General features: G+C 28.8%; 1 protein-coding gene across 1 annotated transcript; it reads right to left on the bottom strand.

Moving 5' to 3' along the window:
* Positions 1-10398: 10398 nt before the first annotated feature.
* LOC136082789 (uncharacterized) lies at positions 10399-11520 on the bottom strand. Its single transcript, XM_065802213.1, has one exon. The coding sequence runs from the start codon at positions 11518-11520 to the stop codon at positions 10399-10401; it is 1122 nt and encodes a 373-aa protein (XP_065658285.1).
* Positions 11521-12154: the final 634 nt, after the last annotated feature.

The following is a 12154-nucleotide window of genomic DNA, read 5'->3' on the forward strand; positions in this document are numbered from 1 at the left end:
ATAGAATAAGATCATAGAAAAATAAAAAAAGAATAAATAGAAAAAAAAAGAATAGATAAAGGAGAAGCATAGAAACCAAAAAGAAGAGAGGAAGATAAAAAAAGGAAAATAAATTAAATAATAATCATAATAAAAAAAAAGAAATCGAATTACAATAACAAAGTTATTACGCAAACAAACTTCGAACTAACGAAGAATGAATTGGATACATTGATCAAAATTTTTAATTTATTTTTTAATGAGTCAGTTTCATTTACTTTTCTATGCTGTTGTTTTTTTGTTTGTTGGCAAAATGTTTCTTGTTTGTATTGTATTGTATTGTATTGTATTTCTATTTATTTTTTTCCAATTTATTGTGTTGTAGGGTCATTTCACGCCAAATGGTCCAGAGTTCCCCGCACTACCATCTCCAATTTTAATAAAATTTTGACAGTACGTTGCTAAACATGTTTCATGAACATTGCCAAAATTTCAGATCAAAATAATTATTTCGGATTTTGTGGTACTTTTTGTAAAGCTTACCTAAACTTCAAAATCTGTCAGTAGCTAAAATTCGTATATTTGGGGTCCTATATGTAATATAATATATTTGGGGTCCTATCCGTAATGGCTTGGATGAGGTGTTTTCTGTTTTTGCTTGTGCTGTGCAACATAAAGTCAGCGAAGTATTTACTATGAATTATTTAGAGAATAAAAACACAGCAGAAATTTTTCTTGCTGCTCTTGAACACCCATTCCAGAATATTGATACTATGAAAAAGCTGAGTACATATCTAGAAAGGGTTGGTGCATTAAATATCCCTACTGAAATTGTATTGGGACATCGGTGGGAAACAAAGGTGGGCAAGCAAGTTCAAGTAGAAGACACTTTTATGTTTGTGCCTATCAGCAAAACCCTTAAGTATATTTTTAGACACTCTGATTGCTGGTCAGCCTGCACTTTTAGTGAAAATAGAGCTGAAGGTGGAATCTTATGGGACTACCAAGATGGAAGTAATTACCAAGCGCATTGAAATCGCCATCCTTTGCCTTCAGTTAATTTTATCACCCACGAACTTATTATTCAACTGTATTATGATGAAGTAGATACAGTAAATCTTATAGGATCAAAAGCGTCCATACATAAGCTTGGAACATTTTACTTTATTCTGAAAAATTTTCCAGCTGTTTTTAATTCCAATTTAGCAAATGTACATTTAATTGCATTAACATATGTCAATGACATAAAAAAATATGGCATTAATGCAGTTTTAAGAGCCATTGTTGATAATTTAAAGTGTATGGAGGATGGGTTTCAAATAAAAGTTGATGATGATGCTACTTCAAGACATGTGCGATGCATTCATGGTCAAATTACAGGAGACAATCTTAGACTTCATACATGTTTAGGCTATGTATAGTCTGTTAGGCTATGTATAATCTTTCTCTTGCTGTGATTTTTGCACAGCTGACAAAAAAACAATGCAAAGCATTATTACAGAAGTTCCAACGCTTCAACAAACTGTAGCACAATATGAGGAAATTGTTAACAAACTAGCTATGCAGCAAGTTTGTAAAGCTGAGTTTGGAATAAAAGTTATAAGTATTTTAAAAGAACTTAAGTACTATCATCCGGCTAAAAATGATACTGGGCACATCATGCATGATATTTTAGAAGGTATAGCTCCTTTAGAAATCAAATTGGTTCTTTATAATTTTATTTACGTTCAACATCTTTTTGATTTAAATTTGTTAAATAATTGTCTTAGACATTTTCCTTATGGATTAACATTACAAGACAAAAAACCCGGTCTGATAACTGAAAATCAATCAAAAGATAACAGTTCTCTTCTGGGACAGAGATCTAGTCAAAAAATGACTTTACTTATTGTTCTGCCTTTGTTGATTGGTGATAAAGTACCAAGTAACTCCAAACACTGGAAACTTTTGCTGCTACTGTTAAAAATTTCAAATATTATATTTTCACCTGCAGTCCACAAATTTGACATGACATATTTAGCGGCTTTGATTTCTGACCATAACACCCTATTCAAAAATCTTTTTCCTAATAAGAGTTTAATGTACAAACACCACAGACTTACACATTATCCAAGTCTAATCATAAAAAATGAGCCATTAGCCAAGATGTGGTGCAAGCGTTTTGAAGCCAATCACAATTTTTTTAAGAGATTAGCCCACATTGTGTGCAGTTTTTGTAACATTGCCTACACTCTTGCATTTCGTCATCAACTTGCACAATTTAGTAAGTGGTGGAAAAAAACAGGTTTTAAACAAAGCCTTGTTGTGGGCACATTTACAGAAACGCTTTTATATCTTGTGCTGAATAGAGAAACAATATCATCACATTTTGCAGAAAAACATGCTGTTGTATATTTAGCAAATTTTATTGAAGCCTATGGTAATGTTTACAAACCTGGAATGTCACTAATAGGAGACATTAAAGAACATGGGGAGCCAAACTTTATTTGTATAGACAAGATTGTGATCATGGACAAAAAAGCTCATTTGTTATGCCATAATTTTAGGCTGATTCAGTTTGATGAGTACCTACACAGTTACACTGTATCTTGTGATGACACCAAAACTGTCAGCTGTTGCTTGATAGTCTGTTTGACTATCATCCTGTTTTTTCGGGTACTTGCTATAATCCGATCTGTCACTTTATGCATATTTTATTGCGTCACACACACTATGTGCAGATAACATATAATTGTGATATAATTTGGTTAAATATTTTGATTTGTAAAACATACTTATGAGTTTATAAATGAGTTGTTTTATTTAAATACCATGTGTATTTGTGTGCTTTTCTTTGACTTAGGATTTTTCGAAATTAAAAAATAATAAAGTTTGAATATTAATTATTCAATTTTGTTAATGTATATATATGTATAATATTTATCATATATATATATGTATAATACTTTTTGTATTTATATTCATATATATATATATATATATATATATATATATATATATATATATATATATATATATATATATATATATATATATATATATATATATATATATATCAGTATGTTAGGTAGCCTCTATTTAGTCTATTTTACGGACAATTTCCAATTGTATGTAACAAAGAACTTTCAAAATTTTAGAATAACTTTCTTTTTAAAATAACTAATCAGTAACATTATAAAGATTTAAAATAAAATGAGTGATGTAATATTGTACTCTTGCAATATTTCTTTGTATGATAGATTTGTAGCTTTAACTTTAAGATTGTCTATGATACTTGTCTTAAAACTCTCTCTCTATTATTTCAATAACTTTGTGTAAATTATCAATAACTATGTATAAATCTCTCTCTCTCTCTCTCTCTCTCTCTCTCTCTTATCTCAATATTGGATGAAGACTGGAACTAAGGTGTAAACTTACATTATTCTTAGCATACTTATTTAATAATAGAATGTGGAGCCTCCTTGCCATATCAATTCCAACGAAGCATATAAACAACTACAAAGCTCTGCATCTACTGATATAAGACAGCATATTGTACCTACAACAACAATCACAATGAATCAAATAAATTCCAGTGTTGTTAGCAGTTCTGTTAGAACGTCATATCAATGTCAATATAAGTTTGTGAGTGAAATTTGTTTAATAAATAATATTAAATGAAACTTTTAAGCTTTTTTAATAAAATTTTTATATTTATTAACAAGCATAGTAAATAGATTATTAGCTTGCATTTGCTACAAAAGATTATTTTTTTCTATAACATTTGTTAAATGCTGTATTGTGAGTTATGCTTGTTATTAAATTTATATCAATAATGCATATATATTTATAATTTTGTTTGAAGCTTAAACTTTTTTTGAAATTATTTATATAATTGTATATATTTCACTATTTGTAATATTGTAAAAGTGAATTTTAATTTTTTAAGGACATTGACGGTATGTTGAAAGATCACTCTAAAGGTGCATTAATCTTGTCTGAGTATGAACGAACCGGGCAGTTAGTCTTGATGAAGGACCTTTTTGTGCGTATCATTGTTGGAAATCTTGTAAAAGATAACAACTGGTTAGAAAGTCTTTAATATGATATTTTATTCAGATACTTATATTTGTTTAGTATTTGAATGTTTGAATATTGTATTCGAATATTTGAATCAGTAAATAAAACAAATCTTAAATAAAATAAATTTTATTTTAGATTTAAGTTTTTATTTATGAAAAATTTACTGCAAAAAATAAATGGAGCAATAGGAAGGTTATTAAACACAACAGAATTAATTTTCTTTTTTTGCAGCTTTCCCAATACAGAGAAAAAAAAGTCTTTGGCAATGGAGGTGATAAACCGCTTTCCAACCTTAAGAAGTGGTTATGGAGATTCCAACCTTAAGAAGTGGTTATGGAGATTTTTGTTTTAATTGTTTGCTTATAGATTGAACATTTGCATTAAGTGTGTATTTAAAATATATTTATTTGGATAACTCTATAGTTGAAAAATTTGTATTCAATAATAGTGTAACAATTATTGATTTACTTGTAAGTTTTATTTGTTTTTATGTATTTATTTCTTGATTTTCATCCTGATTTATTCATAGTTTTATCCTATATATATGTACTGGTGTATTTAAGTGCTGTATTAAAATATGTTTAAAGATATAGTAAAAGATTATAGTTTCTTTAATTGGCATTTTTAATGTTTTAAATTTTTTTTCATCAGAGTATTTTACAGAAGATGAAAGGGCGCTAACCCATGAACTTATAAACAAGACACGTAACGAGGATCGCTTAAATATTATTATGGGATCATTTTATGCAAGTCGCAGTCTTTGGGTTAGGGAAGGAAGACCTCCAATAGAAACAATTTTTTTATCATTTCCCTCATTAAGAAATATTTACTCATCAGCGGTAGGCTTTTAATCTGCTTTCAGTAATTATTGTGTCGTTAGTTGATGAAATTGTAAGTTGCCACTGTTTGCTAGTTGTTTACATTAATGATTCATCTTAAAAACTAATTAAATTATTTAGTTTGAGGAGGAATTCTGCAGAAGTGCACCCAACAGCAAATGGCTAGTGGAGGGACTGGGAGACTGGGAGAGTTTTTCACGGATCTTTTTGTATGCCTAAGTAAAATGCAGAGGGTTGTCAACCGACCTTGCAATATTACTTGATGAAATAGCAGCTGACAACAACCTACTTGAAAGTAAATGTTTGTTTAATTTTATTCAAATTTAAATAGAGATCCTATCATTAAATAAGTTAAAATTAACTTATTATTAAGTTTATAAAAATTATATTATATTGTTTTAATTACTTTTGTTATGTGTATGTAATGTATGTACTTGGCAACATTTTTACACAAACCAAACAAGAATACGCTCTGTTATTCCTTCCGCTTATGCTGAATGTGCCTATGCGAAATCGGCAACGTGCCTCGGTTGCTGAAGTGTGCAAGCAATTTGTCCAGCTTTATCCGGTAAGCAATAGCTACGTTTATCTTATTTTGTCAATATTTTATGTTAAATTTGTTCAAAATGTAAAAATGCATAAACTATATATTTGTTAGGGTGGTCCAAAAAAGTCAAGTTTCATATATTGCAGAGGCATGTTGTTTGTTATGTTAATTATGTTTTTAAAAGCCACTGTGCAAAATATTACATAGTTTGGACTGTATTTCGAGGTTGCTCAATGCTATAAAAGTTTCATAGTTGATGCCACAGTGTAAATACTGTGTAATTTTCATTTACTTTTTATTTTCTGGCTCAGCAGTGAAAAATTACAAAATAACTATAGATTAAATTAATCATATTATCAAAATAATGCAAATTGCAGGAACAAATAAATAAGTTTAAGACATATTTAAATTTAAAAATCACTGAAAAGTTATTGAAAATCAAATTATGCAAAAAAACGTGACAAAACTAGAACACAATCATTCCCATTGTTCTTTTTAGTATTACACTTGCCATCACAGTGTAATAATAAAAAGGTATTCTTTAGTTGAACTTCATTGATGAAGGAATCCCTCACGGTCGCTGCTGTGATGGCCCTGCTATGTATACTAGCACCTCGAACTGAGCTCCTGGAGATTGATCTGTTGCTAAGAGGTGTTGCTGCTGTGGCATTCAAAATGTGAACAGTGCGCCGGTCTGAAATGTTAATACGGTCCAATGCAGACACCAACTCTGGAGTCAGTTTCAATTTCATGGAATGAGTTGATCGCTTTGATCTTCGATTACGTCTTTGAGGAGAGCCATGTTCAGATGACTCAAAGTCTGAAAAGGATAGTGTCGAGTTAACAAGTTGCATCTTTAAGCTTCCATTTTATTCTTCTCTTTCTCTATTCGCTCTTTTTTTTGGCAGTTTGACAATGATTCCAAAGAAGAAACTACGCTTTAGAACATCTTTTTCTGTTGGAAGGAATCACTCACCAAAATACTCCAATGTTTGCCCAATCAAATATATTTCTGTTGCTTTTCGTGTTGGTATATTTATTGCAGCTTTAGCCATTGTTTATTTTAAATTATTTGACCTGCAATAACTTATGCAAGCAAGTTCTATTAAAAAGAATGAAATGTTAATTCAAAAAGTTAATTCAGTAATTAATAATTATAATATTACCAAAAAAGGGTGTTTAAAATTGTATGTAATAGTTTCTCTAGAAGTATATTAAGTATAGTGCTGACATGTACTGAATGAATAAGAAATTTCTACAATATTTTTACATTGATAATGAAACACAATGATTAAACACAATAAAAAATACACAGTCTGCACAAAAACTCTAGTTTTGAAAAATTTTTTTGCAAAACCACAAAATATTTTAGACTTTGATATGCTTTAGAAACCCCTAAATATATATTTTTTTCAACCTGAAACTTTGCACAGTTGATTTTAGACCAAAAGGAAGAAATAAGTCAACATGTCTCATTAATTTAAACAAAAAAAAATTTGACATGTTAAAATGGACCACTCTAATATTTATATTACCTTTTTTTAGAATGGAACTTCAATGAATGAAATTCTTGAGAAAATTAAAAGTGATAGAATTATGCAACCAATAATTATTGCACTGGGTATAACTGGCAACATTACCCAATCGTTTGTCGTTATAGAAAACAAAATTATTGAGTCGCACTGTATGGTCTTTGCTGTTGACAAATGTTTCAAGCTACACTACATTGGTCAGATCGAGTGTAAGCCATGTATTTATCCACGCAAGTGTACAATATAAATAGTACTAAATGCATTGTAATGTTGGTAATTATATTAATAAACTTCTTTTAACTTTAACTATTGTAATTATCTCTACCTACAAGTAAGAACTAAATAACATGATTAATGAAATCATAATGAATTCTATCATAAATTTAAGTAATTAATAGTCGAAAAATTATGAATGTGAAGTACACGAACAACATAGTATAATATATTTTTTTATTCGCAGGTTAAATTAGGCGTGTGCAAAAACTTTACTCAATTCAGCAATGGCGAAATTCTTTCAAAATCAATTTTATCTACAATAAAAATGCCGACAATATAATAAATATTATGTCGGTATAAAAACCCGAGTTGGTGAAATATTTTTCCTGAATATACAATAATACATTTCCTGAATTTCAGTGCAACAAAAATCCCTAATTTTCAGAAGGCTTGATTTCCCTGATTTTCAGAAAAAAATAATTCCATGAAATTCAGGCGATAACGCCTAAAAATCAATTGGGCCTAAATGCAGCGATTTCCTGATTTTGTTTAAGAGTGTAGAAGCTCCAAAATCTTAAAAAACTTTTTGTTAATATATGTTCGAGGAATATTTTTTAATTTTTCACCTACATATATCACGTAACGCAAAGTATAAAACATTTTCTACATTAGAGAACAAACTTTAAATAAGTACTTAATTTGTACGCGTAATAGAACGTAATTCCATTCGGTTGCGAATCAAATTTTTTAAACTTTTTTTTTTACGTTTATAATCTTTTCTCGCTTTTGATAATCTGAAACCTTCGAAACTTTTAAAACTTTTTTGGGAAAATAGAACTCATAAAGTAAGAAACTTTTATTTGCCCATTCGCTTGATTTCTTATATATATATATACATATATATATATATATATATATATACATATATATATATATATATATATATATATATATATATATATATATATATATACATATATATATATATATATATATATATATATATATATATATATATATATATATATATATATATATATATATTTATATATATATATATATATATATATATATTTATATATATATATATATATATATATATATATATATATATATATATATATATATATATATATATATATATATATATATATATATATATATATATATATATATGTATGTATATATAAAGAACGTTTATAACAGTTAATTGTAAAAGATTATTTTTATGAAATTTTCATTTAAATAAAGTTCAGCAATTTATCCATTTGGTTTTCAAATAAGTTGATGTAAAGAAACTTACCGCAACCCCCGCCCCCATCCTCTTTCCCAAACACACGGTGTGGTGTAGTTAAGGCGATTCCAAACTATAACGGCGTCTATATAATATTTTGCTGACCACAACATATTTCAATTAAATGATCACGTCTCCGAATTATGACAAGACACTTCGACTTCAGCTTTTGTCCTTTTTACAAATGGCGGACTATTGTTATAAACAAAAAAAAGCGGCTTAATTTTTTGTCCAATAAAATCCCGCAAGTTAGACATCTAGTTATACAATATATCATTGGTTTTATATGATCGCTTTTAAAATAATTATTTTCATCTGTATTGCAAAATTTTGTACCAATTTGAATAGATGATGTAATCATAAAATGACGCATTTTTTTTTTAGACATGTTAGGGCCTGTTTATATGGAAACCGGGCTGGCTCGTTTGCCGAGCCAGCCCGTTTGCCGAGATATCGACGTCATCAATATTTTAACTTAATCTTATTTTGCGTTTATATAAATAAACGAGCTAGCCCGGACAGCGATATCTCACTGTTTTTTGCCAAGATCTCGGCAAACGGGCTGGTTAATTTCTTATATAAATTTGTACGCATGCGTACAAATTCTTACATTTTTTCAAAAAAAAGCTTCCGCGTTAAATAATAAATGTAATAATAAAACTGGCAATTTCCGTGTACTTAAAATTTTAGTTGCTTTACTTTTATAATTTACAATTAATTTTCGATTTTATTAGTTACAGTTTTATTTATATAGCTGCAACTCTCACTCAAAATGGCTGATTTTATTGATAAAACAAAAAGAAAAAACTTCAAATGGGATCATAATATGATAGAGAACCTTATAAACTGTGCTATCAGCTATAAAGCAAGGATGCTTTATAAAAACCTTGACTTTGATGCCGATAAAGTTGGTTTATATAGAGAAGTTCGCTTATCTATGGCAGAGATCTATAATAAAAATGAAGAGTTGTATTATGGGCCTGTTGTCATCAATACTTTAAATGGAAAGGACTCAAAAGAAGTAATAAAACGAGGAATTAAACGAGTTCAAGAAAAATTGAAGGAAATTCGACAAACGCTTTCGAAAGCAGTTGTTAGTGGAAGTCGAAGTGGAAGTGGAAAAACTATTTTTGAGTTTTACGACCAGCTCATCTGCTTTTGGGGTAGTTCAGCCAATATTGAACCACTTATATTTGGTGTTAAAGGGGATGATTATATTGAAACCGAAGAAACTCATTTTTCAATTGATCAAGAATTATCAGAAGAGGTAGAGTTAGTCATCAACAGTGATACTGTAGAAAATATTAATAACCCTAAAAAAGAAAAAGCTGTATACCAAAACTCATTGACAACAAAAGAAAGCACTTAGAACGAAACTTAAGCGCCGCCCAACGCGACCAAATACTGCTTAAACAAGCTAGAGACGATACTCAATTTAGAAAAGAGATGACAGAAGCAATGCAAGAATCGACAAAGTGCTTCACAGAAAGTATTAACACTAAGTAAATCAATGACTGACCTGGGAAATGGCATAAGTCGTTCTATTGAGCTTTTGGCACAAGCTATGATAGTACAAACTCAACAACAATCAGCAAACCAAAATCAGTTCTATCAACATTCACCTAACGTATATTCACAAATGCAATTTAGTCCCTTAGTGTTACCAACAAATACTTGTCAAGATAGAAACACTTTCGAATATATTGAGAAAAAATAAAAACAAATAATTTTATAAAGAGTCTTTATAAATATAATGTTCAAGATGTTTATTATATATATATATATATATATATATATATATATATATATATATATATATATATATATATATATATATATATATATATATATATATATATATATATATATATATATATATATATATATATATATATATATATATGCATGTATGTGTGCTTGTGTGTATGTTTAATTTATCAAGTCTGTAAGAGTTCTTCGTATAACTAATCCTTCAGCTTCATTTATAGAATATATTGGGTTTGGTACATTTTTGTATTCTTTTTCGTTTTTTTTAATGAGATCTGTTTGTGATTTAGCTAGGTCGTTGTCAACATAAGAATTTGTTTTTTCACATATGTTATGCAATACAAAACAGGCATAAATAACAGTAGGAACAGCTTCCAGTTTAAGGTCAACCTTTCTTGTTAAAATACCCCATCTAACTTTAAGGCGACCAAAAGCGCACTCAATAGGATTTTGTGCTGCTCTAAGCATGTTGTTAAAAATTATCTCTTCATTATTTGAACAATGTTCATATTCTTTCATACAGAATGGTAGTAATGGATAGGCTGGATTACCAATAAAATAATTAGGTATCTTCTCTGCTTTTTTTGTTGGTTTTTGAAACGTTTGAGGAAGAATAGTATTTCTTAACTTCATATTTATTGATGAGTTTGCAAACACTTTAACATCATGTACACTTCCTGGCCACATGCACTCAACATCCATGAAATAGCCTTTGTAATCGCATACAGCTTGAACACTAAGAGAAAAATATTGCTTATAGCAAAAAAAATCTTGTGAGTTAGTTAATGGAAAACGAATAGGGATATGGGTGCCATCGATGCATCCAAAGACTTGTGTCATTCCAAATTTACTTTCAAACTCTGATACTTTATTTCGCATTTCAGTTTGATTTCTTGGAAGAAATAGATACTTTGGCTCAAGATACTTTGATATTGCCTTACAAACTAAAATTTTACCAGCAGAAGCAGTGCATACTGCAATTCCAAAAGTATTTGCAGCCATTCCCAAAGATCTAGTATATTTTAAGTAATATAAAGTAAAAGCTACTTTTTTATCTGCTGATAGAGCTCTAGAGTTAGGCGAAAAAGGGTATGGAGATAAATAAGGGCTTAACTCTGAAACCAAATTCATGAAAAGAAACCGTGAAAGCCTAAAATTTGTTTTCCATACATCAATTGGAGCTACACCAGTTATTATATTATCCCACCATAAATCAGTTCTGCCAATTTTAAACCAGCAACTACAATTTTTTCTTTTAAGGCGCCTCTCTCTTGCTTGTTTCATCTTTTAAAGTGGTTTTGATCGTTTTCGTAAAAGAATAATATTTAAAAAATTATCAAATTTAAATTTGTGAAACTTGTATAATACTATTAGGCTTTTAAGAAGCATTATTTGTGTTATAACACAAGTTAAACATATTGTTAAAATGCAATGTGTTTTTTTGTCGATAGCCGCCATCTTTAAAGCTATTATTTTACCGATAAAGAGGCTAGCCCTGCTAGAAAAAGCAAGGCTAACCTCGATATCATTTTTTATTTTTTCGGCAAAATTTCTTATAAACGCAATTTTAAAACTGGCTCGTTTTCCGGGCTAGCTCGGCAAACGGGCTAGCCCTTTTCCATAAAAACAGGCCCTAAATTATTTAAATATAAAATTTCTGTTTAAAAGTCAGTTTCGATTTTAAAAATTATTTTAAAATATTTTATTTAACCCAATAACAGGAGAGCACAGTGTTATGACTTATATTTAAATTATTTTGTTTTAAAAATGTGATCAAATGTTTAAATTATTAAAATTAAAAAATAGTCTATATTTTTACATATATTTTTTCAAGTATTATTTTATTTAAAAGTTTCACAATTTTAATACTTAAACTTCCTTTCTTAGTTTAATCTTAGTGAAGAAATAAATCTTGATC

The sequence above is a fragment of the Hydra vulgaris genome, chromosome 07 (genome assembly GCF_038396675.1).
Source record: "Hydra vulgaris chromosome 07, alternate assembly HydraT2T_AEP".
Lineage (NCBI taxonomy): Eukaryota > Metazoa > Cnidaria > Hydrozoa > Anthoathecata > Hydridae > Hydra > Hydra vulgaris.

Excerpts from the sequence above, each read along its gene's own strand:
- LOC136082789 (XM_065802213.1), bottom strand. The coding sequence starts at position 11,520 with ATGAAACAAGCAAGAGAGAGGCGCCTTAAAAGAAAAAATTGTAGTTGC.